The sequence below is a fragment of the Gymnoscopelus microlampas genome, assembly GCF_963454915.1.
Source record: "Gymnoscopelus microlampas genome assembly, chromosome: 3".
Classification (NCBI taxonomy): Eukaryota; Metazoa; Chordata; class Actinopteri; order Myctophiformes; family Myctophidae; genus Gymnoscopelus; species Gymnoscopelus microlampas.
In genome coordinates, this window is record NC_139940.1 from 2,226,176 (window position 1) to 2,247,252 (window position 21,077).

At 42.5% G+C, this 21,077-nt stretch overlaps 1 protein-coding gene across 1 annotated transcript; it reads right to left on the reverse strand.

Moving 5' to 3' along the window:
- Positions 1-200: 200 nt before the first annotated feature.
- lin37 (lin-37 DREAM MuvB core complex component) lies at positions 201-20,451 on the reverse strand. The gene is made up of 9 exons (XM_084052875.1): positions 20,084-20,451; positions 18,886-18,961; positions 18,404-18,454; positions 17,518-17,547; positions 15,059-15,144; positions 13,542-13,705; positions 11,942-12,073; positions 3,177-3,247; positions 201-3,074 (listed from the first exon to the last, which is right to left on the reverse strand). The coding sequence occupies exons 1-9, from the start codon at positions 20,115-20,117 to the stop codon at positions 2,987-2,989; spliced, it is 732 nt and encodes a 243-aa protein (XP_083909001.1). The 5' UTR covers positions 20,118-20,451; the 3' UTR covers positions 201-2,986.
- Between the last annotated feature and the right edge of the window lie 626 nt (positions 20,452-21,077).

Sequence of the window (21,077 nt, forward strand, 5' to 3'; positions counted from 1 at the left end):
TAAAATAACATGTGAAAGAGTGTTTTTTTGTCCTTTTTTTTTTTGCATCATCATCATCATCAGTGCATAGGAGTCATTTTACATTTTAACCACTTTAACCATTATCTTAGACTTTGGCTATTCAAAAATAGCAGATCTACAAGCTCATTTGTAACTTGCTTCTGCGGATTCTACAAATGTCTTCAGTTTGTTTTGGAAAAAAACACACGTTGCTATAATCAGTGTTTCTCAAACTTTTTTCATGTCAAGGACCCCCACAATTCTATGTATTTGGCCACCGACCCCCCCTCCAAACCCCCTCCCCCATCTCAAAATATGTTGTTCCAGGGACCCCTAAAAGCAAAGAATTTAGTTAAAAATGTCCGCTTAAAAGAATCATATATATATATTCAAAGATTTGCATCCATTTTCACGATTTTTCTAAACAATTAGCAGATCTACAAGACAGAAGCTTGTAGATCGGCTATTTTTGAATAGCCAAAGTATAAGATAATGTTTTTTAAGTGGTTACACAGATGCGTTCCCGGTTTTAAATGAGTTAAAGGCGTCATTGTTCACAGAAAGCCTTCTTTGAGCCACAGAGCCCTCATATTCCTCCATCCTGCTCTGAAGCAGGGTGGGGGGGAATGAATGAATAGCATCCTTATTATCCCGATATGAAACCGCTCACAATAGTCGCATCGCAGAGATTTAAATTTATGGTTGAAAATGTCCTCCATCATACACTACTAGGATGACGAATTAGCTTTTGTTGAGCTGCAAATTCAGTACAACTTAAACCTTCTGTACTTGATAAAAAAACAACCTGAAAAGAGTGCATTTGGTACGCTCTTAATTCACTCTACACAAAATCGATTCGCCCAAAAAATAGCCGATCTACAAGCTCACAACGCGTTGGCTATTTTTTGGCTAAAGTTCCTCCCAGAATAGGGATATTCTGGACGTTCAAGTGGTTAAAAAACAAAAGTGTCATTTTAAGTTTTTAGACAAATTTTGATTATTGCGATAATATCGTTAATCACTATCATTCTTTGCCACAACAGCGGTGACGTGGTATTTTCATATGGTCCCTAGTGAACATGGTAAAGACCATATTCATGATGGCAGCTCAAAACACTCTTTCTGTGAACACGACCTGTAAGGCTTAAAGAAAAAAAAACGTATTTTCTATCAATAGAGTACAGAAGTCCTGACGTCACTCGTTCATCCCCAGGGTCGTAAAGTCATGTCTCTATGGAGAATAACATTGGATCATCTTAGAATCGTCTTATATAAGAATTGTGGTCCGAAAATAAACAAACTGTCTCGGCGATATTGTCAGGGAGGAGGTTCTGTATCGTTTATGATAGTCAGTCACTCATATTTGAAACAGTCTGTTTCTGGCGAATATTTAACTAATTAGTCGGAAGTAACATTAGCGTCCTTTCACTGTCAGTTGATGCTTCATATCCATAAGAGTCAAACCGTCGGGGTCATTTGTTTATTTTTGGAACACAGTTCTTATTTGACGCGATATTAAACACGTCTATGGGGATTCAGAACGGGGGGGGGTAAAAACGCGACCCAGGTAGGATGTGTAAATGACGTCAGACTTCGGTGCTCTATCACACACCCCATGAAGCCTTGAATTCGTGGAGATTTCTTTTGTTTTTGTCGCATTCTTATAGACAATTTGATGACCAGCGGAGAGATGCTAATGTCTCCGGTAGGAGACACAAAGTTGACTCTGTGTCTCCTACTCTTTGTGTCTCCTACCGGAACCGCCGCCGGTCATCAAATTATTGTCTTAGGAATGAGACAAAAACAAAAACATTTCTATGAATTCAAGTCTCCATGAGGTGAGTATTAGATAGAGGAAAAAAAAGTCATTTTGAAGAGTAATTTTGGGGGCTATCCCTTTAAAAAGGCTTTGAAAAAACACCGTCTCTCAAATCTAAAACCACTTCAGTCAGTCTCACGAACACACATGACTCGTCAATAAAAAAACACGTTCTAAAAATAGCATAGATCTACAAGATCACGACGCGTGGCGACACATTGTGAACTTAAGGATGGGCTATTTACACGGTATGACAGAGTAAAAAGCAGGTTTCAGTCTGCTGGTGTACACTAGCACTGGGCCATAGCATTATGTAGAAAATCAACCAAATATCTAAATGTTGTGACAATATCCTATTGAGATCATTTACATTTTTTTGCAAATATTTCAAATTCACGGTGGGTTGTGTGCTTGTAGACTTTCTATTCCCGCTATTTTTCCCAATTTTAATTGGCTTAATTGAATAAAACCAGAAAGAAAAAGTACAACTTGAGGGGGTTCCAAATGGACCCTTACAGGTCTGTAACTCTGAGAGTTATGATTATTGAAATTAAAACATTAGAGGACCACTGGTATTGCGTTACAACTTTACACACACGTCTTACTGCCTAACATGGCACTGTGTCTGTAGTCACTGGACAAAACCCCCTCACGGCCAGGGAATCCAACAATGTTACTCAGCAAAAACAAATAGCCGATCTACAAGCACCGCCACGCACCGTGAGCTTGTAGATCGTGTCAAAGCGACACATCTGGATTAATAAACGAGCATAGTGATTTAGCTCGCTGCTTTGACGTTGATGTCTTCCTCGTTCAAATTGTTTAGTTATTTAAAAGACACCTCTAACAGAGTACAAAGTGTCAACACTTGTAAGCGTTAACATTTTTAAATCCTCATACGGATTAAAACAACCTGGAAATGTATTGCCATAAAGTGATGTTTTTTCTTTACGACAGAGGCTCTCCCTCCCCGTCCCTCCCCGTTTTTTTTAGACAGCTTATGAAGCTAGGGATCGTACGATAGGTATAGCTAGCAGATCAAGCTAGTGGTCGTACGGAGGCTAGCAGATCAAGCTAGTGGTCGTACAGAGGCTAGCAGATCAAGCTAGCGGTCGTACGGAGGCTAGCAGATCAAGCTAGTGGTCGTACGGAGGCTAGCGGATCAAGCTAGCGGTCGTACATGTCCTTCATCTCCTTGAGGATCCGAATGCTCTCGCTGTAGCGTAACTGATTCTTGTTGGACGACTCCTTCCATCTGAAACAACAGTAAGAACAAAAAGGGTGATTTTACATTACAACAAGCTCCAGGGCCGGACATGTTAGATGGAGAGTGATGTTGCATTTTAAATGAACATACTTTTGTCGTATCTTCTTCCAGCGCTCCATGTGGTCACAGATGAGGGACCCCGGGTTGGTCCCAGGCTCCACCTGACAAGGTTACAAGGTCTTTATTGTTGTGTCTGGACTACAGGTACTTTTTTACAATATTTTCCCCCCAATTTAGTCGTCGTGCCAATTAATTCCTTAAAGAGGTGGTGCCATGGTTTTGCACTTTTTCTGTTTTTCATGTGTCTATGACCATGGTTCTCAAAGTGGGGTCCGGGGACCCCCAGGGGTACTTGAGGGGGTTCCAGGGGGTACCCAGCTAAATGATGAACAGGAACCAAATGGACCCTTATGGGTCTGTAACTCTGAGTGTGTACAAATGGGACCAAATGGACCCTAACGGGTCCATTTGGTCCCATTTGTACACTCTCAGAGTTAAATTAACATTGATTTTACGATATGAATTGGGGTCCCAGAGATAGAATTGCCATTAAATGGGGGTCCGTAGCCCTAATGCATGTCAAACTGGGGGTCCTTGAAATTAAAATGGAAGGTATGGCCTACTACGAGCCTTTGTCACCAATGTGTCCATACATGGTATGTCTGGTTGTGGTTAAGTTTCTTATGCATGAATAAATAGGCACAGACTAGTCGTGACATCACTATTATGTCACAAGTATAAATATGGTTGGTATATAACGTAAGACACAAAGATTTCAGAATTAGACTTCACACGACTTCACACAACACCGGCTTAGGTCTGGCACAACCAGGTCTCCTGGTCTTGTTAATAGAGAGACGGCTTTTAATTGAATAGAGGTCACTATTAGAGGATTTAGGGTAGACTATCTGGCGTGAAATAAATAAATGATGGTATTTACAATCTGATCCAAGCTCAGCTCTGCACCAATCAAAGTCACTTTGTCACACATTGGCTGCCAAAGACGCAGATCTGCGTTTTATTGGAAAACAAAATAATAATAAAAAAATCACACCCAGTGTGAAGTGGGCGGTGTGTGGTCATCACAACATGACTCACTTTAAAGAAAGGATAAATGACTTATTTAAAGTCCATACTGCTATTCATAGGGCTGCACATGTGTCATGTGTTTCGCTAGCCAATCACAGTCCTGAATTTGCAAAGTCAGCCAATCACATTACAGTTAGTGGTGATGATACTAGCTGTAATGTGATTGGCTGATATGAAAAAAGTATCGATTTGCATTAACAATGGAAGGGTTAGGGGTACACACATTTTTTGGTCGGTGTCCAAAACTCACTTATAGGGGGCGGCTACACCGCCCCAAAAAAAATAAAAAATAAATTAATGCTGTCAAAATTATCGCGTTAACCACGGTAATTACATTTTTGGATTAATTGCATTAAAATATTTAACGCATTTAACGCATGCGCAGAATGGCCCGCCCCATACATCCCATAATTCCACCAACACACGTCGCTCACTCGCTCTAGTGTTCCAGCAGGGCGGATGAATGACATGTAAACATGGAGCAAGAACAGGTTGGCCCTCTGGATGGGGAACTTGAGTTTAAAAAGAAAGTAGATGGAACAATAAATAAGCAAATAGTTATTTGCAGGCACTGCAAGAAGGAGTTTCAGTTCCACCGCAGCACTTCTAGCTTAAAGTACCATCTCAACGCTAAGCATGCGTTTGTTGGGGCTTCGGCCTCCAGTACAACACCTGGCCTGCGTCAGACCACGCTGAATGAACGCAGGTCAGTAAGCAAGTCCACCTCGGATAAATTAACCAACACAATTGCCAAATGGGTTGCAAAGGACTGTAGACCGATTAGCATCGTTGAGGACAAGGGCTTCGCCGATGTTTTGAAAGTTGCGTCCCTCGACATATCCTACAAGCCACCATCAAGAGGCACAATAATGACCAGAATCCACACACTCTATGACACTGAAAAGGAGAAAAGAAAAGAGGCTTTAGCTCAAGCGGATTATGTCGCCCTGACAGGAGACCACTGGACGTCAGTGAGTAACAATAACTATCTGGGAGTAACTGCACATCAAATTACTGAGACATGGGAATTGAAATCATTTGCGCTAACCGTAATGAAAACAGAAGAACGTCACTTTGCGGAGGCGTGTGCAAAACAGTTCGAAACTGTTGCACGCAAGTGGGACATTGAAGGGAAAGTTACAACCGTAGGGACTGACAGTGCGCGCAATATGATTGCTGCAGCTCGTATTATGCCGTACGAGCACATGCCCTGTATTGCCCACATCTTACAGAGAAGCATCACTGTGAGTCTCGCTGACAGCGGATTCGTCGGCGCGTTGGCCAAGTGTCGCAAAATTGTGGGCCACTTCAAGCACAGCCCGGCTAACACAGCGGAGCTGCACGTAGAACAAAAGGAACTCAAACAGACGGAGGAGCCACTGATCCAAGACGTTCCAACACGGTGGAATTCCACGTTGGAAATGGTCAAGCGCTTGATCCGCAACAAAGATGCAATACAAGCAACCCTGGATCAACAGCAGCATAAACTTGTTATGCTGACGGCACCAGAATGGGACAAAATCCAGAGACTGGAGACCCTTCTAGAGCCCTGCAGGTAAGCCTTCCATCATATAATGTGACCATTCATGTAGGCTGAAATTAAATTAATGTTGAACGTTAATCTACTATTAAATGTAACAACTTGTGTTCAAGTAATTTACTTGTGTCTCTCCTTTTCTCTCTGTGTGTGTGTGTGTGTGTGTGTGTGTGTGTGTGTGTGTGTGTGTGTGTGTGTGTGTGTGTGTGTGTGTGTGTGTGTGTGTGTGTGTCTGTGTCTGTGTCTCTGTCTGTCTGTGTCTCTCTCTGTCTGTGTCTGTCTCTCTCTCTCTGTTTGTGTTTCTGTCTGTCTGTGTCTCTGTCTGTCTGTGTCTGTCTCTCTCTCTCTCTGTTTGTGTTTCTGTCTGTCTGTGTCTCTCTCTCTCTCTGTCTGTGTGTCTCTCTCTCTCTCTCTGTCTGTGTCTCTCTCTCTCTCTGTCTGTCTGTCTGTCTGTCTGTGTGTGTCTCTCTCTCTCTCTCTCTGTCTGTCTGTCTGTCTGTCTGTCTGTCTGTCTGTCTGTGTGTGTCTCTCTCTCTCTCTGTCTGTCTGTGTCTCTCTCTCTCTCTCTCTCTGTCTGTCTGTCTGTGTCTCTCTCTGTCTGTCTGTCTGTGTCTCTGTCTGTCTGTCTGTCTGTCTGTCTGTCTGTCTGTCTGTCTGTCTGTCTGTCTGTCTGTCTGTCTGTCTGTCTGTCTGTCTGTCTGTCTGTCTGTCTGTCTGTCTGTCTGTCTGTCTGTCTGTCTGTCTGTCTGTCTGTCTGTCTGTCTGTCTGTGTGTGTGTGTGTGTGTGTGTGTGTGTGTGTGTGTGTGTGTGTGTGTGTGTCCACTGCAGATATTTAACTGAGATTCTGGGTGGGGAGGCCTACGTCTCCTGTTCTGTGGTACTACCTGGCCTCTGCCACTTGCGTCGTGTAATGGAAGTTTCTGATGAGGACCCTGCATATGTGGTGAGATTTAAGGGAAAATTCAAGGAAGACCTAGCCTCCCGCCAAGAACACACCAACAATGCATGGCTCAAGATGGCGACGGCCCTGGATCCACGCTTTAAAGACTTAAAGAGCCTGCCCAAGACAGACAGAGAAGCGGTGTGGACCACACTTGGAGGCATGCTGCATTCACCACCCAGAAGAACTCCCCACACTTCTGAACCTGAAGATGGACCACCCAAGAAGAAAATGAACATTCTTCTACAGATGGGCTCAGATTCAGAATCGGAGGAAGAGTTACAGCCTGACAGAGCCATACACAGGTACAGAGCAGAGCCCACCACTAGTATGGAGGACTGTCCCTTGCAGTGGTGGGCATCCCATGCAGGAGCCCATGACCAGCTGGCCCCACTGGCTCGCAAATATCTAGCCACTCCTGCATCCACAGTTCCATGTGAAAGACTCTTCTCAGTTGCAGGTCACATTGTGCAAAAGAAGCGGTCAGCTTTACTCTCAGAAAATGTGGACAAGTTGGTGTGCCTCAGCAACTGGCTAAAGGATGAATAGAGAACCACATGTAATTGTGTAGGCCATGTTGTGTTGGCCATGTTCCTTTTGGTTTGACAAAAAGAAAAGAAAAGAGGTTTCATTCAAATAAGAGAAATGGCTATTGGCCAAGTTGGCCAGTAAGTGTGTTCAAGAAAGAATGTTCCTTTAGAGCAGTGGTTTTCAACCCTTTTCATATCAAGGTGCATTATTTGTTCGGCATTTGATGAGATTTAGACTCAGACCCAAGACTAGAATAATTTGTTATCGTTGGATACGATTTTGTCCATAATTCCATGCTGTATTGATGGATGTGTTTATTTTGTTATAATAAACATGCATACATACTGTATGTTAAATGGATATATCAGCCTTATTACGGGGCCAGAGCTCTGCTCTGGACACGTATTGTTATTCGCATTATTCTGTCACTTCTTCTTCTGCCACTTTTCGCAGTTCTGGCTGAACCGTGCAGTCGCTTTTTACGAAACTCGGCCATATGGTAGATGGTCATGAAAAACGATCAAGAAATAATTCTCACACTCATTCGTCAAAAGGTGGCGCTATAGCACTCAATTGAAAAATGCCAACTTTGAACAGGTACAACTCATGCCCTGTTTGACCTACAGCCATGAAACTTGGATACACATATGCGTCTCCTCATGCTGAACAACTTTCACACTCTGACTTTTGACCTCTGACCTTTAGATCTCCCACCATTTTGAATTATATGAAAAGCAGTCATTGGCTCCTAACTTCTGCATTTTTTCACTTATGGAAAATCCGTTGGAAATTTTTGTAGAAAGTGGTCCAAAGTTCAAGTGTGAAACGTTTCGTGCAGATTGCTCAAAAATCCCAGGAGGAGATAGATTTTAACTATTACAGTTTTATGAAAATTATTCATCTGTGCCTAAAACATACATGCAGACTCACATTTCTTTGAAACTTTGCAGAAATGTAGAGGGTCATTCCAAATATCACTGAAACCAATCTTACTCCAATTGGCCAAAAGGGGGCGCTATAGCAATTTTTTGAAAAGGCAGACTTTAAACAGGCATAAGTCATGCCTCGTTTGGCCGAAAGTCGTGAAACTTGCTTACACATGTGCCTTGACTCATGAGGAACACACGTATCGATTTGACCATTAAGCTCCGCCCTTAGATTTTCCGCAATTTTGAGCAGTTTGAAAAATACTTGTTTTTGCCAGTTCTGGCTTAACCGTGCATACGCTTTTTACGAAACTCGGCCATATGGTAGATGCTCATGAAAAACTACCAAGAAATAATTCTCACACTCATTCGTCAAAGGGTGGCGCTATAGCACTCAATTGAAAGTGCCAACTTTGAACAGGTACAACTCATGCCCTGTTTGACCTACAACCATGAAACTTCGATACACACATGCGTCTCTTCATGCCCGACAACTTTCGTGGTCTGACTTTTGACCTCTGACCTTTAGATCGCCCACCATTTTGAATTATATGAAAAACAGTCATTGGCTCCTAACTTCTGCATTTTTTCACTTATGGAAAATCCGTTGGAAATTTTTGTAGGCAGTGGTCCAAAGTTCATGTGTAAAATGTTTCGTGCAGATTGCTCAAAAATCCCAGGAGGAGATAGATTTTAACTATTACAGTTTTATGAAAATTATTCATCTGTGCCTAAAACATTCATGCAGACTCACATTTCTTTGAAACTTGGCAGAAATGTACAGGGTCATTCCAAATATCACTGAAACCAATCTGACTCCAATTGGCCAAAAGGGGGCGCTATAGCAATTTTTTGAAAAGGCATACTTTAAACAGGCATAAGTCATGCCTTGTTTGGCCGAAAGCCGTGAAACTTGCTTACACATGTGCCTTGACTCATGAGGAACACATCTATCGCTTTGACCAGTAAGCTCCGCCCTTAGATTGTCCGCAATTTTGAGCAGTTTGAAAAACACTTAAACCCAGGATTTTTCAGCTATTTGCGTGAAACTGTATCATCTGTGTGATCTCCTTTTTCACAGTTACTTATCTGTTGGGCCAATGGCGTCTCCCTTAAATGAAGGCCTCACAATCTCAGGGTCGCCAGTTCAAGCCTCACTTGATGCAGACTTAATTTAAGTTGAATTGCAAACAACATGACTGTATCATTGAATACATGTGCAACTGTTAAAGGTAATGATGAAATGCTTCTTGGAGAGAGTATGTTTTTTTAATGTATGACAAACTTCATTTTGAAAATAACCGATCTACAATCTCAAAACTTTTCAGATAGCAACATGTTTCTGAGCTTGTAGATCGGCTGCTTTCACTGGTTCACTTTTATCTTCAACAGATGACCTCAGCCTGGACAAAGCTATAGCCCTATAGGTAGTGTCTCAGCCTGTGAATCCAAAGGTCGAGAGTTTGATTCCTGTCAATGGCAATAGGTTGAGATGTTAATGGGTGAGGTTTTTCACCTGGGATTGCCCCCCTGCGTCCTATATATGACCACCTCAGCTGGGTTGGGCTGAAAAGAATATTCGCCTGTTGGACACATGTGCCTTGACTCATGAGGAACACATCTATCGCTTTGACCAGTAAGCTCCGCCCTTAGATTGTCCGCAATTTTGAGCAGTTTGAAAAACACTTAAACCCAGGATTTTTCAGCTATTTGCGTGAAACTGTATCATCTGTGTGATCTCCTTTTTCACAGTTACTTGCCTGTTGGGCCAATGGCGTCTCCCTTAAATGAATGCCTCACAATCTCGAAGTCGCCAGTTCAAGCCTCACTTGATGCAGACTTAATTAAAGTTGAATTGCAAACAACATGACTGTATCAATGAATACATGTGCAAATGGTAAAGATAACCTGAAATGCTTATTTGAGAGTACGTTTTTTCAACGTATGACATACTTCATTCTGAAAATAGTTGATCTACAATCTCACAACTTTTCATGGTTTGTGAGCTTGTAGATCGGCTACTTTCACTAGTTTTGGTTCTGAGGTGATGTACAATTTCTTCATTGGTAAATGGTTTGTGAACAAGTGATCTTAGTGTTAGTGAAACAGGGGCTTGGTTCATGAAAGAAGGCGAGAGTTTATGATCTTCAACAGACAATATCAGCCTGGACAAAGCTATAGCACTATAGGTAGTGTTGCAGCCTATTAGTCTGAAGGTTAAGAGTTCGAATCCTGTTAATGGCAGTAGGTTGAGATGTCCAATCAAACCATTATGTTTCCATCTCTCTCTCTCATCAATCTATTGTTTCCATGTCACTCTCTCTCTCTTCAATCTATTCCGTTTCCATGTCTCTCTCTCTCTCTCTATTCACTGGCCCCGTATTATCGCTGCTTGCAGCTATATTTTCATTTATCTTTCCATTCCCACAACAACATACAGAAAAAACTTGCATATTTTGGACATAGTTCGAATGGTGATTAACACATCCACTGCCAGGCCCGTAGTCCTACGGGCCGTTAAATCCAACCGTTAACTGCCGTTCCCGTAGCCCGTAGTCCCGTAGTTTTCCCATGTTAAATCGTGCAGGTGCAGATTCCGGATTTTTTTTGCACTTCCGGTCTCGAAGTGGGCGGACCGGAAACGAAATAATACTGTTTCCGGTTTTTCTCCCGCCTCCGTTTCCTGTCTAGCGGTCAACTTTGGACGCCATTATCTCTGGCTTGTTGTTTTTCTCACCGCATCCACCATTTTAGCGTTTTCCTCTCGTTCTCCAGAATGCAGTGTCGGATCGCCGCACGGTTTTCAGCGTTTTGTTCGGTCGGGTCCCGTGTTTGTGTCGAACCAAATGAACGCGGATTTTAAACGGATTTAGCGGGGCCTATGACGGAATCAAAAAAACAAAAAAGGTAAGAAATTGCTTGGCACTACGATGGACGTTCTGAGATTAGCCGATGGCAGTCAATGTGTTAATCATAGATTAATTAATTTTTAAGCTGTGATTAATCTGATTAAAAATTTTAATCGTTTGACAGCCCTAAAATAAATAAATTTGACCCAAAGACCAAGGAGATATGATTTTTTTTTTGAAGATTTAGACTCCCATCCACTTCCTTGTTAACTTAAAACGTAAAAATTCTGTATCTTGGCTCCTGAGTACTTTTGTTTTTTCATAGATTGAAAATCTCTGGCAGTCTACTGCAAAGAAAATCTGAAATAATTCTGGCAGCCAATGTGTTAAGAATCAAGAATCTCAACAGAAGACACTGGTGTCTACGTATTTATAAGACAAAGGAGAACGTGGTACGGTCAGTCAGCCGGGGCATTAAGGCCACCGTGGTCTCAGGGCATGCCATTGTTTCTGAGGGGGCACAAGGCCAAACTGAGGGGCCACGACGGCCATCATGGCCCTCGTGGCCTCCCTGAAATCCCTGCCCTGCTCATGGGGCCGCATTTGTGCCAAAGGAGAGAGTTTATCAGAAAATACTTTGTTTTCCCTCATTTTTGGGGCGTCTGAGCGGAGAGCGGAGCGACCGATGTGCCAATCACGACGGCACATTATTTATGTCTGTAAACGGCGCAGCTTTTTGATAAAAGAAATCAGATTTCCATAACAGGGAATTTGGAGTCATTAGGAGCTTGAAATCGGCCGATTTAAATTGGTCGGAGCAACTCTAGTGGTTACTGGTTACCTTGGTGACGACAGGTTTTAAAGGATGCTGATGTTGTTACTGGTTACCTTGGTGACGACAAGTTTTAAAGGATGCTGATGTTGTTACTGGTTACCTTGGTGACGACAGGTTTTAAAGGATGCTGATGTTGTTACTGGTTACCTTGGTGACGACAGGTTTGTCGATGTGAGGTATCCTGAGGTTGATGGGCTCTCCAGAGGGACTGAGGGGACACGAGGACGGAGGAGGAAGACGGTACACGTTCTGGGCCTTCCCGTTCAGCATGTCTGTAGCCTGGAGGAACACACACACACACACACACACGCACACACACACACACACACACACACACACACAAAAGGACAAGTGGTCAAGAATAGGGCTCTACGTCCGATTGGCTGTATAGGATCCTTTGATACATCTCACTTGGACGGTGGTCAAATATAAGGCAAAAAATAAGCCGTTTTTTACACTCCATTGATAAATGAGCGCCACTGATTGTATCCTACTATAATTCTAGTAACCTCACGGCGGTGTCTTGGTTGGGGGGACTCTTGATCAAACTGCGCATGCGTCGTTGCCAGGTTTCGTGAGAGAAACAAGCAGCAAGGTCTATGAAAACGAGGCCAAACCAAACGAACCCTATACCACCAACATTGGCCCTACATCGCTTACAGTCGGCCGACATGGCAACACCGAGACCCCGCCCACTCTCTCAGTACAATTCTTCCTGTGGAAAGTAAACACACCAGACGGACCCGAGGCGGGCGAGTAACATGCCTACGCCATTCTCCGTGCTGACATATATATTTATATATATATATAATATATATACACACGCCCGTGGCGAGGGCTGACCGCGGGCCGGGGGGTGCCGCGACGGGAGCGACGGGGGGGGGGGGGGGGGGGGGTTGGGGGGGGCGCCACGACGGGACGCGCGCGGGGGAGAAACGGCGCGACAGGACGTGCATTAACCCCACGTTTGCAACGACTTTCGTTTGCGCCCTTCACCGGGTATGGTCTAGTCATATATAATCAGGGGTGCACATAACTTTTTAGGTCTAGTACTCAGAAGAGCACCTGGAGATGTGACTTGGTGCGGACCAAATAAATGGTCCCGTCCCGTTTTGTCAACGGGGGGGATTCAGCACGGTGCCCACCGGGACAGTTTTGTCAACGGAGGGGGGGGGGGTGCTGTGTGAGAAAGAAGGATGCTCTGCTTCCAAATTCCGCCCTTTTTTTTCTCTCTCACGCCGTTTGGTGAACCCCCCAAGGTTGGTGCCCTGTGCTGCGCTGCTTTTATCCACCAGATTGGGACGTTCACAGCATATTTTTGCACCGTTACGGTGCGTTCATCATCGGCGACGAGTGCCTCCAACCGCCGCTGCTGGCTGCGTGCAGCGCGCTGCGAGTCACAGCGTGTCTGTGTGAGGATGCCAGGCAACACTCACACAATCACGTGCAGCATGCGTCCTCTCCCTCCTGCGCCTAATGGCTGTACATGGGGCCGACGTGTGCTTTAGCGTGATTGTGTGAGTGTGGCTTCAGGAAGTAAATTCCTAGCCTCGATCTCCAGGCTTTTATTTTTTTAGTTTTGCTAAAAAATAAAAGCTTGGAAATTCCTGTCCCAGCTGTTGGTACGCAAAAGCGCCTCACGTCGTCTGATGTGCCGCGCATTATTTATTGTGGGTGCGCATGCGCACCAGTTATGTGCACCCCTGTGTATACATATATAATATATCATATATAATATTAAAGGTACCTCCTCTTCCACCATGCTGTGGGGGGGGCTGGGGGGGGAAGCAGCTCTCTCTCTCAGGGAGGGGTTGTTCCTCATCCAGGAGCGACAGATAGGGTACAGAGGAGTGCTGGTGTTGAACTGAGCCAGATCCACACTGCGGTCAAACAGCTTGATGATGTACGCATCTGATACAGAGGAGGAGGGGGGGGGGGGGGGATTACAATGTACAACATCTATCAGAAGCTCTTATCTCAGGGTGAGATATAAGAATAAACAGAGTAAATATGAACTCTTCAATTAAACAACAAGGTAAATATTGTTTTGGTGAATAGCAGAGATGCTCATAGGCAGGGGTGCACATAACTGGTGCGCATGCGCACCCAAAATAAATAATGTGCGGCACATCAGACGACGCGAGGCGCTTTTGCGTGCCAACAGCTGGGACATGAATTTCTAAGCTTTTATTTTTTTGGAATTTGGAAGTTGACAAAACTGTCCGGTGGGCACCGTGCTGAATCCCCCCCCCCCCCCCCCTTTGGCATTTATTTGGTGCGCACCAAGTCACATCTCCAGGTGCTCTTCTGAGTGCTAGACCTAAAAAGTTATGTGCACCCCTGCTCATAGGCCTGCGTCGCTAACGCACAATATTGAGAAAGGACGCATTCATGACACCGTGGTGGCGTCCATGGGATGCACTAGAGTTGTCACCGACAACAGAGAAAAACATAAAAATAATTTGCGGTAACATATTTTTTTGCCGCAAATTATTTTACAAATCCACGGGACACCACCGTTTTGCATGGCCACGTCCTACTTTATAAACAATAAAATCCACGTAGAAATCGTCTTAGAAAGACGCTACAAATAACAATAATAATCCACGGGAGCCGCCATTTTGCGCATGCTCACTGCTCAGACCGAATTCTTTAGGTAACGCTTTTGCGTGTGACACACACACCGAGGGCCGTCCGCGAAGTTGAAACGTACCGCAGACGCCGTGACGCAAGCACACTTGATTCTATGGGTAACACATTTGAAAATAACCAAACGTGAATTAAAAATAAACAATAAAAATAAAAGATTAATGTTAGTGGTGTAAAATGGCACCCAAAAGGATTCTGAGGGCAACAGAAAACTTTCCGCGCTGATCCCTGGGACCCATCTAAAAGACCACACCCCATTACATTGAAAACCTAGCAACATCACTGGAATAGCAAAAGTGTGTTTTTTATTTTCTTACTAAAGACGAGAGGCTGAGCAGCCTGTGGAACGCAAAGGCTCCAAGGTCTCCATAGCGTTAAGGAGAACGTCTTCTAACGCTATGGACCAGAGCTTAAAACTTAAAACCCATTAAGACCTGGAACGAATCCGTGTAATTTTTTTAAAATTTGGGCTAAAAAGCATTATTTTATTCAAAAATAGCAGATGTACAAGCTCGCAGAGTGCCGCGCTGCGAGCTTGTACATCTGCTATTTTTGAAAAAAAATTAAAATGTGTGAAATTCTTTGAATATTATTTTATCTCCCTGCATCGTTTACTTTGTTTATGTTGGTTGGTCTCTGGCAACCCGTCCTCCATCTCCTTCCTCTTCTTCCTCCGGTGCTGTGGGAACCGCGATGAAGGCCTACAATCACACACGCACACGCACGCACACACACACACACACACACACACACACAACAAACATGGGCAAATTCTCCTTCTACAGCACTGCCACCAAGGTATGGAATAGTCTAACCCAGTGGTTTTCAACCAGTGGTCCGGGGACCACCAGTGGTCCATGAGGGAGTAGCAGGGGGTCCCCAGCAAAATTAGTTAATAGTGTCACAATCATTTTAACCACTTAGCTTTGGCTATTCAAAAATAGCAGATATACAAGCTCATAGTGCGGCACCGAGTGCCACGCTATGAGCTTTTAGATCTGCTATTTTTGAAAAACCTTGAAAAAGCGTGCATATCTTTGAATATATATTTAGGGGTCCTTGGTATGAAAAAGGTTGAAAACCACTGGTCTAACCCCATCCCTCAAAAAAAGCAGTTTGCTGGGCTCTTTTAAAACAGCCTTAAAACTCATCTTTCTGGAGGCAAAGAGAGGAGGTAGTACCATTTTCCCGTTAGACAGACGACCCCTCCCCCCCATGTTGTGTGCATGTTTCTTTTTTTGCATCTTTGTTTTGTTTGTACATATAGTTTTTTTCTCTGTATTTTGTGTTGATATTTGAACAGTTTTTTGCTACTATATATGTCTATGAACTGAAGACCAAGGACCTCAAAGGAAACAATACTTTTTTGGACGGACCTTTTAGAAAAAGTATTATAAATGTAATTGTGACGTTTTTTTTTTGCCTAATACAATATTCAATCAATCAAAAAAACACAGAAAAGAGCTATGTCACCAAAAACTTCACCAGTGGCCCAAACATTTTCTATCCACTTTGATCCGTCACTGCTGCTGCAACAACAAAACCGTCGTTTTGATTCTCACTTCTTCTGAGAAATCATTTTAAAACGATTTAGCTCTAAATACAGACTTAAATTCACTCAGGTTCAAAGTCAACAGTTCAATAGAAGCAGCATTCAGGCTGGGCAACATGCTGATCACTTATCTAATGTCATTTTAATATTTATTTGGCTATTCCAAAATAGCAGATCTACAAGCTCATAGCGCGGCACCGAGTGCCGCGCTATGAGCTTGTAGATCTGCTGTTTTGGAAAAATCGTGAAGATTTGTGAAAATCTTTAAATCTTTAAAACAAACATTTTTAACTCAAATCCTTGCTTCTGGGGGGTTCCTGGCACTAAATATTTTGAGATGGGGGTCCGCAGCCAAATACATATTATTTTGGGTGGTCCTTGACATGACAAAGTTTGAGAACCACCGATTAGAGCAACGTACGCTTTTCAGAAAACTGTTAGGATTAGAAGACATTTGTAGAATCCCCCAGAAGCAAAGATTTGAGTTACAAATGTTTGCTGTAATAAAATATTAAACTCTCAAACTGCCAGGGTTTTTCAAAAATAGTACTCAAAAACTGCCAGCAGTTTACATGGTAAAACATAGGAAAACAAATATTTATTTCTCAGTTTATTTTTTAACATTGAAGTGAATGGAGCAGCAACTTTTTGGAAAATGTTATCTCCTGTTTCTTTGTGAAGAAACGGAAACACCAAAAAATAAAGAATATATATAGGGTCCCCACACATTTTTAGCAATGAATTTCCAAAACTTTTCCAGAATATTTAGCCCAATCTCCAGGCCTATAAAACAATCATTCAGCACAATAATGTGTCTCTTACTCCTATGTACAATGCCCAAAGATAGGCAGTGTAGCAAAAATAAAGCATAGAATATAAAATAGTACAATTTCATTCAACATTTCGTGCAAAATTAGGGCACAGTGACCCTGCAAGCGAAAATAGGAGGGGTGGACGACGTCGTTGCACGGTTCGTTGTCGCTCGCGGTAGGTCAGGAGTCTCAGGACGGTCTCATTCAAAAACATGTATTTTAATGAGATTTCATCGCCCGCTCGCGTCGCATCACGTCGCATCGCTGGCAGTGCGGATGGGGTGTTACACAGCCCGTTCGGCGAAAAACTACTTATGTTACATATTTTGTGTAATGTTATACATGTTTATGAAAATGTTTTGTATTAAAAAAAATCAATAGCCAAAAGCAATGCATAGCCAAATATTTTTCCAGGACCCTTGATCAATTCCAAACCTTTTCCAGTACTGGATTTTTAATATTATTTTATTTCAAAATATTTCCAGGAATTTCATGACCGTGGGGACCTTTTTTTAAGGTTTATAAACGTTTTTGGCAGGCAGAGTTCAAAGATTTGCACAAATAAAAAATAAAAATAAATAAAAAAAGATCTACAAGCTCATAGCGCGGCACCGAGCTTGTATATCCGCTACTGTTCTAATAGCCAAAGAAATGTAAAAATGACAGACATTTCACCAGTCTGAAGGGATTCAAAAGTAAGGAGGGCTTACCGTTTGCCTGCAGACGATGGAGACAAATCCCTGAGGAGATCAAACACAAACATGTCAAAAATACGAGACAAAAACCTCATTCACTTTCTTTCACATAATAACCATCCTATTGGCAACATGTGCAGCTTGAATTATTACTCTGTAGTTCCGACCAAGCAATCTGATTGGTTGAAATATCTTTCTAGCCGTGCTTCAAACCAGCATGATAGCACGGGCCTAATCACATTAATAAATCACTCCGCACTGCAGTCCAGTCCGCACCTGATTAGACCATATAAGGCACAGCTGTGCTGTGACGTCACGCTGTCCCACGGTAGGAAAACAAACAGACAGTAGCCTGACCCACCGCCGCCACCGGTGAACAAACAGCTATGCAAAAGGCACTATGTATGTTGTTAATTTTGACTTAATACGAAGGTACCGCACGGCGAAAATAGCCGATCTACAAGTTGACAACGCGTCGCCGTCGCAACACGTTGTCAGCTTGTAGATCAGTTATTGTGGTCACGTGACACGGTCGTACGACGGAGCATATAGCCTACTGGAATCAGCTGTGTTGATGAGACGGTGCCTCAGAGCGCTGCTACAGGGACTATTTAATGTCTCAGTCAAATTAACTCTTCTCTTTACAGGGAAACGGATAATAGCGAAACATTTTTATTATGAATTGCCCCACAATATGAATGGATGTGTTTTGTTGGTAACTGTTGTATAGTCGCAATATTACACTCCAGGGTGTGCTTTACCGTCATTATTGGCACTTCAGTGATGCTGGCGGAACTCGGCTTCGCCTCGTTCCTGACCGCATCACTGGCGTGCCAATAATGACGGTAAAGCACACCCTCTCGTGTAATATTGCTTAATTATGTCATTATGTCATTATTACTTGTTTAAGGAGTCTGCAGCCATCTTCCCAGAGTCGTCTTCATTGGGCTCCCTGTAAAAAAAACAGAGACAGACACAACATTTACAATGTAGTCACAATGCTCATGAGCGCATTGTGTAGATCTGCTATTATGTAGATCTGCTATTTTTGAATAGCCCAAGAAATCTTAAAATGACACAGGTGCGTTGCCCGGTCTGAATGGCTTAAAGGAGTAGTTCACCGAAAAAAAGTGACTTATTATTTTCTATCAATTAAACACCTCATGAATTCTTGAATTCATGGAGATTCTTTAGTTTTTGTCTCATTCCTGAGACAATAATGTGATGACCTGCAGAGTGTCAGAGTGTCTCAGTAGGAGACTCAAAGAGTCTCCATTCTGGGTGTGTGATAACTGTAACTGATAGAAAATACGTAATTTCTTTTGGGGGTGAACTGCTCCTTTAAATGTCTAACAGCAGTCAGCAGAGAGCCCTTGAGCAAACCTTTCCGTCTCAGTCTTCTCCACCAGAACCTGCAGCACGGCGTCCAGACGACTCCGAGCACCGGCAACCTCTGAGTCTGCGTGTGATATTCAATGTTTGAAACATGGTTAGTATTAAACATGAACATGATATTGAATGTTTGGCGTGCTATTTTATATGTTGATGAATTGAATACCTAGGACCCCAATGGAAACGTGACCGCAAGGACTTTGTTGGTGTTATCCTTTTAAACAAAGTGCTGTACTCCTAACGTTTTTACATGTCTGTCTAATAAACTATTCAATCAATCAATGAATGCATTAAAACAATAATAATCAGAAGAATAAGAACCTGACTGTCACCATTACACATTTAACTTGACCATTAATTGTTACTCAAACAATTAAGATTAACTATTTAATTGTGTGTTTGTCCATTGAACACTTTAACATAGGAATACAAATAATAAAAATAAATAAAATAATTATTTATGTTTACCTTTTAAACTTCTAAATCAAACATTCCACAGAGCAGATAAGATAAATAACTTAAATATACAAAGAAATTATTGACATATTTAATCATTTTATACATGTAAAAAAAAAAAAAAGCAGAAATAGCTGATCTACAAGCTTACAACGTGTTTATGCTTTTTCTTTTTTATATTTTAAAATGTGTGACATTTTTTTTTACATGGAAACGATTATGCAAAGATAATTACAATTAGACGATTACGTAATAATTGTGACAGGCCTATTTTACAGCTTCCAGTCAACAGTCTACTCACTCTGTGTCTCTCTCTCTCTATCCCTATTATTACAAAACATACATTAACCACTTATATATACTTTGGCTATTTGAAAATAGCAGATCTACAAGCTCACAATGCATTGCATTGTGAGCTTGTAGATCTGCTGTTTTCTAAAGATTTGTATACATTTTAAAACTAGTGAAATCACTGAAATGGGACATTCTGCATAATGAGTACTTTTACTTTTGAACTTTAAGTGTATTTTGATGCCAATACTTTTGTACTTTTACTCAAGTAAATTGTGAATACCGACTTTTACTTGTAACAGAGTATTTCTACATTGCAGCATTGATACTTTTACTCAAGTAAAGTAATTGAAGTACTTTTTCCACCACTGAATGAGGTCTTTTAATAAGTGTGTGTGTGTGTGTGTGTGTGTGTGTGTGTGTGTGTGTGTGTGTGTCTCACCTGTCTTCTCAGTCTTGATCTTAACATGATGCATAATGATGTCTGTTTAATTATAATAACATTTATAAAGTATAAAATGTATAAATATGACCAGAGGCTAACAGGCTAACCAGCTAGCTGCTAACAGGCTAACCAACTAGCCTAGCTATAGCAGCTAATGTGGCTAAAGATTAAACACGGTCCAGTCTAGCTCTCTGTGACGTCACTTCCCGTCACTAATAAAGTAACGCGGGGTGGTTTAAGTCTCAGTTTGTTTATATATTATTATAATGATTATAAAGAACTACATATATTATAATGATAAAGAACTACAGACAGTGTTTACATGAGGCTAGCTGCTGCTAGCTAACGGGTTAGCTTGTTGTTGTTTTTCCTCTTCCGCGCGCTGCCGGTTCCTCGCTCCCCCATTGGTGGAGACGGAGCAGCCTCCTCGCGCCTCATTGGCTGAACCCCTTGTCAATCACACAAAGCTCTTCGCCCTATTGGCTGGTAATAACCGCTGGGAGTAAAATGACGTTCAAAGTGGAATTCACTTTAGGGTTTATAGATCCGGTTTGAACCGGATACGGAAATGGTTTGTGCCTTTAGATGTATGTGTACGTGGAAATTACCAGATACAGTAGGCGGGCTCTATACCGGATCTACATACTGAACGACTAATGGGAGCCAGGCAGCCTGCTTGGGAGGGGGTGGAACCGGAGCTGCCACGTCGCGCGTCATTGGCTGAACTTCCTGTCCATCATTCACAGATCCTCCTCCTATTGGCTGAGCGTATCGACGGTAGTCAAACCAAATGACGTTCAACGTCAGTGTTGCCAAGTCTGCTCATTATAAGCGACTTGGGGCTTATTTATTTTTTACTTTAAAGTCGTTGGTGTTGGTGTTGTTTCTAACATGTTCTCACATGTTTTCATGTCAAGGACCCCAAATATGTAATGGTCCGTGGACCCCCATTTGAACATAATTAGAGCCAGGGACCCCCATACATACAAGA